Source organism: Oncorhynchus tshawytscha, linkage group LG02 (assembly GCF_018296145.1).
Source record: "Oncorhynchus tshawytscha isolate Ot180627B linkage group LG02, Otsh_v2.0, whole genome shotgun sequence".
Lineage (NCBI taxonomy): Eukaryota > Metazoa > Chordata > Actinopteri > Salmoniformes > Salmonidae > Oncorhynchus > Oncorhynchus tshawytscha.
This window is the reverse complement of record NC_056430.1, coordinates 12,494,783-12,505,024: the sequence shown is the minus strand read 5'-3', so window position 1 is coordinate 12,505,024 and position 10,242 is coordinate 12,494,783. Positions and strand designations below refer to the sequence as shown.

The 10,242-nt window shown below is 41.3% G+C and overlaps 1 protein-coding gene across 1 annotated transcript; it reads left to right on the top strand.

Annotated features, from left to right (window-relative positions):
- The first annotated feature begins 232 nt into the window (after positions 1 to 232).
- LOC112221691 (homeobox expressed in ES cells 1) lies at positions 233 to 2,768 on the top strand. The gene is made up of 4 exons (XM_024383936.2): positions 233 to 803; positions 903 to 1,084; positions 2,059 to 2,160; positions 2,487 to 2,768. Exons 1-4 carry the CDS (start codon positions 665 to 667, stop codon positions 2,583 to 2,585), a joined length of 522 nt encoding a protein of 173 aa, XP_024239704.1. The 5' UTR covers positions 233 to 664; the 3' UTR covers positions 2,586 to 2,768.
- Positions 2,769 to 10,242: the final 7,474 nt, after the last annotated feature.

The window sequence follows — 10,242 nt, the reverse complement described above, 5'->3', positions numbered from 1 at the left end:
AAGTATTGGGCGCGCCCGTGCGCATTGAGGACGTCCCGTGTATCGGAATCCTCTCCATTCCATTCAGGGAGTGTGCTATTCGTTTAAAGCTCCCGTTGTTCTGTTCGCTAAAGCGAGCACTAATCTGCTCTTAATCGGTCGAATCGAGGAAGAACAATGATTACACGCGGATTTCCAGCAACATGTCAACCTGGTGCTGTGACGGCTTTTGTTTGGCCCCAACATAATTCACTGTCCTATATGCATCACAACCGCAGGAAGAGGGAACATTCATCAGGATTAAACCTGATAGTATTGGAGGATTGTTATTCGTTTATATTTCCATGGCAAAAATTTACAAAATGGTTACTTGACTGGCCCCGCATAATGACAATATAGGCTAAAAGTGGGATTGGGTTTGATTTTCAACCTTGGTAGTTTTAATGAAAAGAGTGGCACTGGTGTTTCGTTAAAGTGTGACAATTAGAAACGGAATCACATGCCTAAAGAGATAATACCTTTATTCCTTGGTCTGTTTGCAACCCCCAAAATCCGAATAGGGGTCTCCAATTCATATGCTAAATTTTAAGAACCTCCGGTTTTATTTAGTGACGTATATAAATCCCAGAATCGTTAAAAATCGTAACCTGAGCGGACAGCTTCCAGAAGATAGTTGGTTGAAACTATGGCTATATCTACAGTTAGTTGCCAGATCAGGCAGGTTGACGCACGGCCAGTTTTCACCATAGACAGAATCCTTGGGTTGGACTTGGACAGGCAAGAACTACGCAATGTGTCCCTGAAGCTGTATCGACCATGGACAGGTCAAATATTATTTATTTACATTGTAGCCATGATTTCCTTGTAGACTAAACCTGCTGTCATTGTCTGTTGAGTTATATTGGGTTCTGTCTGGATTTCAGAGTTGGAAACAACCCAACAGAGAAGTCACATTACAGTAAAAGGATCATCGAAGTCTTCGTCGGAGATTAAGAGAAAAGAAGAGGAACATAAACTCAAATGTAAACACTTTACAGAGTCCCACAGGAGAACATTGAATTGGTACATCGGGCGCAGGCCGCGGACGGCATTCAGTAGTGCACAGGTAAAAATACACTTTTAGGCACATTTTTCATGACACTTTGATACAAAGCGATTTTCGCTAAAGGCTTCCGCATGCTTCGGTTTGGCTGGCTCCTAGCATACTCCCTTAAAATACCACTGAAAAACGATAAAAAAGCGGCAATAGTGCTGTTTGTCCATCTTGAGACGCTGTAGCCAGTATAAACTTCCTCAAAATACTAAAAATGAATCTAGTTTAGTCTAGTCATTCGAGAACTATGTCATACATTTTTGACGGTTTTTGCCGAAGAGATCTTAGTCGCACAATTTTACATCAAACTACGATGTTTGGTGCAGTATTTCTCAAGTGAAAAAAAATGTGCATGAAAACAAGTCGTCTATCATTGAATGACAACAAACACTTAATTGAAAAATCCCTACTGTTGACCAATGACCGACGAAAGAGCATAGACTTCGGTTCCGAACATCGGCTTTGCCCCGAGAGAAAAAAACCTCTACGAAGACCAAAATCCCTTCCTAAAATATGCACGATCTATTCTGAACATTTTCGAATGGCAAGCATGCAGACAGACGCTTTAACCCTAACTCGTTTCCCTAACGTTAACATCAGTCTCCTAACATCCGAAGTTAATTCTCCTAACCTGCTGCGTAAATTCAGCTAATACCTTCTATAAAAATCTCACTTCTGTGTGGAAGTGGTGTGAAAAGAGTGTTTCTCTAAATGTTTACACACAACTGTGCCCAATGGCATATAGGTTCCATGTGTAGTGAGTGACATAACATTCCACGAACAAAATATTGATTGATAGAGATATTATGAAACAACTTTTAAAAAGCTGATTTACATCTCATTGACATATCCTGTAGGCCTATGTTTTCACATTTTGGGGGGGCTGTGATAGTTACTGTTATTCACTTTGTGACAGATGTTTTTGTCAAAATAACAAAAATACAATTTGATTGTATGATTGATATATCTTCTTGGGCTCCATGCAGATTGAGGTCCTGGAGAGTGTGTTCCTCATCAACTCCTACCCGGGTATTGGCATCAGAGAAGAATTGGCACAGAGACTGCAACTGGAGGAGGACAGAATACAGGTAGGCATTATAAACTAGTAACACTTAAGGTTGTTCTTATACATGTGTAGTTGCACTCTCATTGATGTTGAATAGTTATTAAGTAGCACATTACTTATTGCGTTGTAATAGAATACAGAAGTGAAATAGGGACTGTTATTTATTCATCTGAACTCAACTATGCAATTACGGAATTATAAAGTAACAACATGCTAATAAAATGTTGTGAGCAGAGTAATTACTGGATAGTCTTATACAAAAACATTGTTTTAGTTGATAAATTTAAGGTAAACTATTTACACCACAAAGGTTGTTCTAAAGAGCTCTATATGCACTGTTTTCCACAGATTTGGTTCCAGAACCGCAGGGCCAAGCTGAAACGTTCTCACAGAGAGTCACAGTTCCTCATGGTGAAAAAAGCCTTTGCAGATCTTAAGGACAAATAAGAGGATTAATGCTAAAACAAGGATACAAAAAAAGATTTACAGTACTTTTATTCTAGGGATCTCTCTCACTCTCTCTCTGGTATATGTCTAATATATTATATTGTGTAAATGTCAATTTGTCTAGGGTATCTACACATTTTAATAAACAGATCAGATCATTGACAAACAAAAAGGCCTACCTTTGCAAGTGGTTCATAATTTGCGTTCTTTTCACCATCTGGCAGCAATATTGGTGACATTCTTTTTCCCCAAAATACAATTATCATGGTAAGAATTGTTAGGTCATTAATTTAGTTTGCAGTGGGTGTTGTGTTGCCTATGAACACCCTAAGTGTTCATCCCAAATGGCACCCTGTTTCCTATATCCCTCAAACACAACTCTGGACCTCGAAGCCAGTTCCATTGCTTTTCCATGTTTTTCCCCTTCTAATCATGGACTGATTTAGCACCAGGTGGGTGCAATTAAGTATCAGGTAGAACAGAAAACCAGCAGGCTCCAGACCTCGTAGGGTCAGAGTTGAATACCCCTTCCCTATATAGTGCACTACTTTTGTTCAGGGCATGGCCCATAGGGCTCTGGTCAAAAGCAGCACACTATGGAATAGGCTGTCATTTGGGACGCAAACAGAGATAATCTCTGTTTAGCGACAATTTTATTGTTTGAGAAACGCCCCTGCAGGAACTAATTTGTCTCCTTCAGACTGAATTAGTTGAGCCTCAGCAAGGCCATTAAGTTGAGGGAAGTAGAGACAAAGGAGCAGCAGGGAGGCAGCCTGCCCTGCAGGCATCAGGAAGCAGACGGTATAAAGGTGTAGGGTAAGAGTTCTAAAAGAAAGAAAGAAACTTCCATTTAAATCTCTGGTGCATGCTGTTTGATTTGATTGCTTCATCACTGGCCTATATGATGTTTGACCAAATTTCAGATAATTGCATTTATGCGTGGCAGATACCAGTATCTCTCAAATTAACTAAAGAAGTAGGCCCATATATACAGTGCCATGAAGAAGTACCAAATTGTCATACTTGAGTAAAAGTAAAGCGATCTTAGAAAATGACTCAAGTAAAGTGAACGTCACCCAGTAAAATCCTACTTAAATTAGTTGTTAAAACAAATTGGTTTTAAATATACTTAAGTATCAAAAGTAAAAGTATAAATAATTTCAAATTCCTTATATTAAGCAAAACAGACAGCATTATTTTCTTGTTTTTTTTAATTTACGGATAACCAGGGGCATACCCAACACTCCGACATAATTTACAAACAAAGTATTTGTGTTTAGTGAGTCCACCAGATCAGATCCAGTAGGGATGACCAGGGATTTTCTCTGTTTAGTGAGTCCACCAGATCAGATCCAGTAGGGATGACCAGGGATTTTCTCTGTTTAGTGAGTCCACCAGATCAGATCCAGTAGGGATGACCAGGGATTTTCTCTGTTTAGTGAGTCCACCAGATCAGATCCAGTAGGGATGACCAGGGATTTTCTCTTTAAGTGTGTGAATTAGACATTTTCCCTGTCCTGCTAAGCATTCAAAATGTAACGAGTACTTTTGGGTGTTAGGGGAAATGTATGGAGTAAAAAGTATATTATTTTCTTTAGGAATGTAGTGAAGTAAAAGTAGTCAAAAATATAAATAGTAAAGTACAGATACCCAAAAAACAACTCACCTCCCTCTGCAACTGGATCCTGGACTTCCTGACAGGCCGCCCCCATGTGGTAAGAATAGGCAACAACACGTCTGCCATGCTGATCCTTAACACTGGGCCCCTCAGGGGTGTGTACTTAGTCCCCTATATAACAGGGGGTGTCAGAGGAAAGCCCATAAGATTGTCAGAGACTCCCAAGTTATAGACCGTTTTCTCTGCTACCGCACGGCAAGTGGTACTGGAGGGCCAAGTCTAGGACCAAAAGGCTCCTCAACAGCTTCTACCTCCAAGCCATAAGACTTCTGAGCAATTCATAAAATTGCAGTGCAGAGATGCTTCTTATAGTTACAGCCATCTCATGTGAAGTGCAGAGAGGCCTCTTATAGTTACAGCCATCTCATGTGAAGTGCAGAGAGGCCTCTTATAGTTACAGCCATCTCATGTGAAGTGCAGAGAGGCCTCTTATAGTTACAGCCATCTCATGTGAAGTGCAGAGGCCTCTTATAGTTACAGCCATCTAATGTGAAGTGCAGAGATGCTTCTTATAGTTACATCCATCTCATGTGAAGTGCAGAGGCCTCTTATAGTTACAGCCATCTAATGTGAAGTGCATTACATTGACCCCCCCTTACACTGCTGCTACTCGCTGTTTGTTTGTTACCTATGCATAGTCACTTCACCCCCACCTACATGTACAGATTACTTCAACTAGCCTGTACCCCAGCACACTGACTCGATACGGGTGCCCCCTGTATATAGCCTCGTTATTCTTACTGTGTTACTTTTTATTCATACTTTTTTATTGTAGTCTACTTGGTAAATATTTTCTTCTTCTTGAACTGCACTGTTGGTAAGTCAGCATTTCATGATAAAGTCTACACTTATTGTATTCGGCACATGTGACAAATAAAGTTTGATTTGAATTGATTTGAAAAAGTCAAGGGGTCTGAATACATTCCAAAGGCACTGTAATAACATGATACACTGTTAAACTATCAACAGCCTCTCTGATTATTGACTTGTCCTAAAGAGCAGTTTACATCCTGTCTGATGACTGTCACATCCAATGATCAATCTATCCATCTAACCATCCATCCGCCCATCCATATACCCATCCATCCTTCTGTCTATCCTTCCTTCCATCCATCCATCCATACACCCATCCATGCTGTTACGTTCCCCAGTTTCTGTGTTGTGGGTTTGTATGTCTGTGTGTATTTCAGGAAATGGAATCCTGGAGCAGCTGATTGGTCGGTCCCATCGCTGATTGGAGCTCTGACTCCACCCTCTCGTCAGGGGAAACAGCTGGATCTTCAATTACCAACTCCTTCTGCAGCTTGAAAAGCCAGTGTTCCTTTGTATCCTTCTTTGTATGTCCTGTGTTGGTTGTCGGTCTGTTTAAGTTATTTTGTAGCCGCTGTATATGTGTATGCCATAGGACTTAGTGTTTTTGGTTTATTGAAATTGTTCATTAAATATTGGTGAATTATTCTGTTTAATTTATTCTCATTGGGTGGGTGGGTGGGGGGAATGCACATTGGGAGTGTTTAGGCAAGAGGCCTGTGGACATAGTATTGAATCTGTCTATGCACACTAGGTAAGACCTGGCTGGACCACCCCCTGTGTTTTGGTTAGTGCGCCAGGTGGTGCTAAGATTAGGTGGGTAGGTAGGAGAGGGGACTCTTTAACTTTCATTGCTTTGGTTCCGTCCAGTCCCTTCTCCCCTCATTACCGTGTTAAGGAAATAAATTCCCTGTAAACGGTCATTTTCTCTGCTTCTGTCGTCCTTCCCCCAACTACGATCACATACTTTTTCGCTCCACGGGGAGTTGAGATGTAGCAGCGTGTTGTGTTCCCTCCTCCAAGAGGCCTACGTAACACATACACCCATCCATAGTAGGTTGGGGTCCACACAAGTCACAATGAATATGCTATTATTGCCTGACACTGGTTGCTTGCAGAAACCATGTACCCAAAACCTCCATTAAATAAAACTGGTGGACAAATATAACATGATACACTGCCTGATCTGATCTCTTCCAACAACAATTAAAAACTGAGAAAATGGTGGGGGGAGAGAAAGGGAGGGCAAAGGAGAGGGGGAAAAAGAGACAGAAAGGTGACAGATTTTGACATGAAGTGAGACAGGATTACCATGGTAATGGCAGCCTATTACCCACTGGGAATATTTTGTGTTGTTGCCGACAGCGACAGAGCCATGAGGGGAACGTGTGTGTACTCATTAGAGCTGTGTTGGTGCAGGCTAGTTCCAATTCCTGTAGTTAAACACTGCCTTTGAACTGTTAATAGAACCCTGAAACCCAACCAGGCCTTAAAACACAGGGAGAGATGGAGAGGGCTAGAGCGAGGTGGAGAGGAGAGGGACGTATAGAGGGAGGGGGGAAGAATAGAGGAGATTGAACACAAACCTATCTAAGGTAATGAAGCGTGGCTTCATAAACATTGACCTGCTGACCTCTTTGACAGACCGCTCTCAGCCAATCATAGCTCTGACAAACACGCACCTGCTAGTCCTGCAGGTTCAGAGGTGTGTTGTGTGTATGCATGTGTGTGTCAGTGCCATGTCAGCAGTATCTGATTAGGATTAGATGTAACAGTTGTTTTAGTTTTGAGGTAGTCATACGCAATGGGTTGCCTATATTACACACCCAGTCTGGAAGGAGGAGAGGGAGAGGAGGAGGTAGAGAGGAGGAGAGGGGGAGTGGAGGGGGATGAGGTGAGGGAGGGAGAGGGAAGTTGCCTGGGTTGGCTCTTTATTTATTTCTGTTTACAGAGTCAGGCTAGAGAGACAGAAGGCAATACCTCCATTACTACACACAAAACCTAATTATTCCACACCCACCCACCCAGCCACTGAGGTCTAAGTAACCACACCTGTCTTTCTGCCCACAGTCTCCTCCTGCCCCAGGCTGATAACCTCTCCTCCTCCTCCAGATGGAGAAGCATGATTCATCACTCCAGAGAACGCGTTTCCACTGCTCCAGAGTCCAATGCTGGCAAGCTTTACACCACTCCAGCCGACACTTGAAATTGCGGATGGTGATCTAGCCTTGTGTGTGGCTGCTTGGCCATGGAAACCCATTTTATGAAGCTCCAGACGAACAGTTCTTGTGCTGACGTTGCTTCCAGAGGCAGTTTGGAACATTGTAGTAAGTGTTGCAACCGAAGGAGAGGAAGAGGAGGAGAAGGAGAGGAAGAGGAAAGGGACACACACAGACACCTCATGCTCTTTCAAGGCAAACGTTGGCTACTTTGAATAATCTAAATTATAAAATATATTTTGATTTGTATAACACTTTTTGGTTACTACATGATTCCATATGTGTAATGTAATAGTTTTGATGTCTTCACTATTATTCTACAGTGTAGAAAATAGTCAAAATAAAGAAAAACCCTTGAATGAGTAGGTGTGTCCAAACGTTTGACTGGTACTTTACATATTTATTGTTTTTGTAAAAAAGAAAGAAAATGCTGGTGGGGAAACAAACTCATGGTGTCTGTCAGACCATGAGATATCCCGAAAAATCTGTCTTCTCACAAAATTGTCCGTAGCGTCCAAACGGTTTGACCTACAAACTATTATGACCCCTCTATGGACACAACCCCCACAAGCATCTTGGGAATTGGGAATTGTCTGAAGTTGATACAGCTGATCTGCCAACTTCTGTCTGTAGTGTCCGAACAGTTTGGACTCTGTGGGAAAGTAAAACTCTCATGAACACGTACATGTCAGTTTCTTTTGCTCTAGGACAACCACATGCCTCACAAGACTCGTCTATAGGTCCCCCAGAACCCCATGAATGGAAATATGGAGACTGTTTAGTGCCAAAAATAAGGGGTTAATTACATGTACAAAAATAAGAAATGTTTCCTGATCTTTCTAAAAAACCTCTCAGATATAGGACAGACACTTCAGAACAAACATCCTTTAGATTTGTTTTTGGGACTATCTGTTGTTCCATGTAGTAAATATGTTATTCAATGCGTTTGTACGTGCTAATAGCAAGTAAGGCCTAAAAAATGTTCATTAAATCATTTTTTATATATATATTTTTTTTATAATTCAAGGGATCTGAAAATTCTCTATCAAATAGCTAAATTATCCTTGGTATCACTTTTAGTACATGAGAAAAATGTTTTATGATTATTTTTGTTAATAGTTTCCTCCAGAACTTTCCCTGAGTGTGCTACGGGTCCTGTTTTCATCCTGGGACCTCTTTTTATTTATATATATATTTTTAATTTGAGTCATTTAGCAGACGCTCTAATCCAGAGCAACTAACAATTAGTGCATTCATTTTAAGATTGCTAGGTGAGACAATAACACATCACAATCATATCAAGTACATTTTCCTTCAACAAAGTATTTATCAGCAAAGTCAGTGCTAGTGGGAAAAGACAAGTGCTGTGAGAGTTACTTAAGATACTCTTCAAAGAAGTAGGGGTTTCAGATGTACTTGGAACATGGGCAGGGACACGGCTGTCCAGACTTTACCGAGCTGCCCCTATAGGGGTGGGACTCGGGAGGGCCAAGAGACCAGAGGTGGCTGAACGGAGTGCTCGGGGGGTGACATGGGAGAACTTATAAATGTTGAACACCAGGTTGGCGGCGGCATTCTGGATAACTTGCTGTGGTTTGATGGCACAAGCGGGGAGCCTAGCCAACAGAGAGTTGCAGTTGTCTAGATGGGCGTTGACAAGTGCCTGGATTAGGAACTGTGTTGCTTCCTGTGTGAGGTAAGGTCATACTGTAAGGATGTTCTAGAGCATGGAATTGCAGGGGCGAGTCACTGCTTTGATATTTGAAGAGAATGACAGGGTGTTGTCCAGGGTCACACTAAGTGTCTTGGTACGCTGGGAGGGGGACACCGTGGAGTTGTCAACCGTGATGGAGAAGTCTTGGAGACGCCAGGCCTTCCCCGGGATGAAGAGCAGCTCTGTTTTGTTGAGCTTGAGGTGGTGGGCCAACATCCGAGCTGAGATGTCTGTCAGGCATGCAGAGTTGCGTGCCGATCCACCTGGGTGTCAAAAGGGGCGAAGGAGAAGAGTAGTTGAGTTTTATACAGGGCCTCACAGGGCCCTTCACCAAGTCTCGCAAAAATACATTTAAAAAAATGTCCTGATCAAAAATGGTCAATATTCCCCAATTACAACTGAAATACCAATATTTTCTATATTAATTTAAACGGTGTACTTACTCTTAACCGTTTAGAAAGTCACAGCTACACCCCTTCTTTAACTAAATTGAAATGTCAAAACCCATACAACAAATATACCTAATTAACTTTAAAAAAGGAGTCAAGGCAGTCTGAGTCCTGACACTTCTTACTTGGTTACACAATTTAATTGCAGTATTAATTCATAAAATAATTCAGTTACATTCAAAATATGATGGAACATATGACAAGAACTTTAACCTCTGTGTTATAGCACTTGGGCTACAGTCAGCAAAGATGAGGAGTTGAACTGATAGTGCCTTATAACTCAAATTCTTACCTGATGACCTGTTCGTCCTTAACCTGCCTCAACATGGGCGGTGCTCTCTCTCTCACTCTCTCTACTGCCCGTCTTTGACCCCTGCCATAATCATTAGACCAAATACTATTATCATATGACTGCATCACATATGCAGCAGCACCTCCAGTACCCTCCTACTGATATACAAACAACATTATGTAGGTAAAAATAATCCTAATGATTTTATAGTTAATTTCCATTATCAATTGGTTATTTTATTTATTGTTTGATAACATTTCAACAAAAAAGGGGGGGAAAAAGCTGTAGCATAGCCTACGATAGATCTATTATTAAAGCTTATTTCAAGTGACATGGGTCCATAAAAATATATATATTCTTCTTTTAAATTGCTATTGTAGAAATAGACTTGTCATATGTTATTATTAATTAATAGCTAGGAATGGAAATCCCCTCAGCATTACTGATTCATTCCGAAGCCGATGGGAAAAGGTACCCTACCTTACTTTTGGTTAC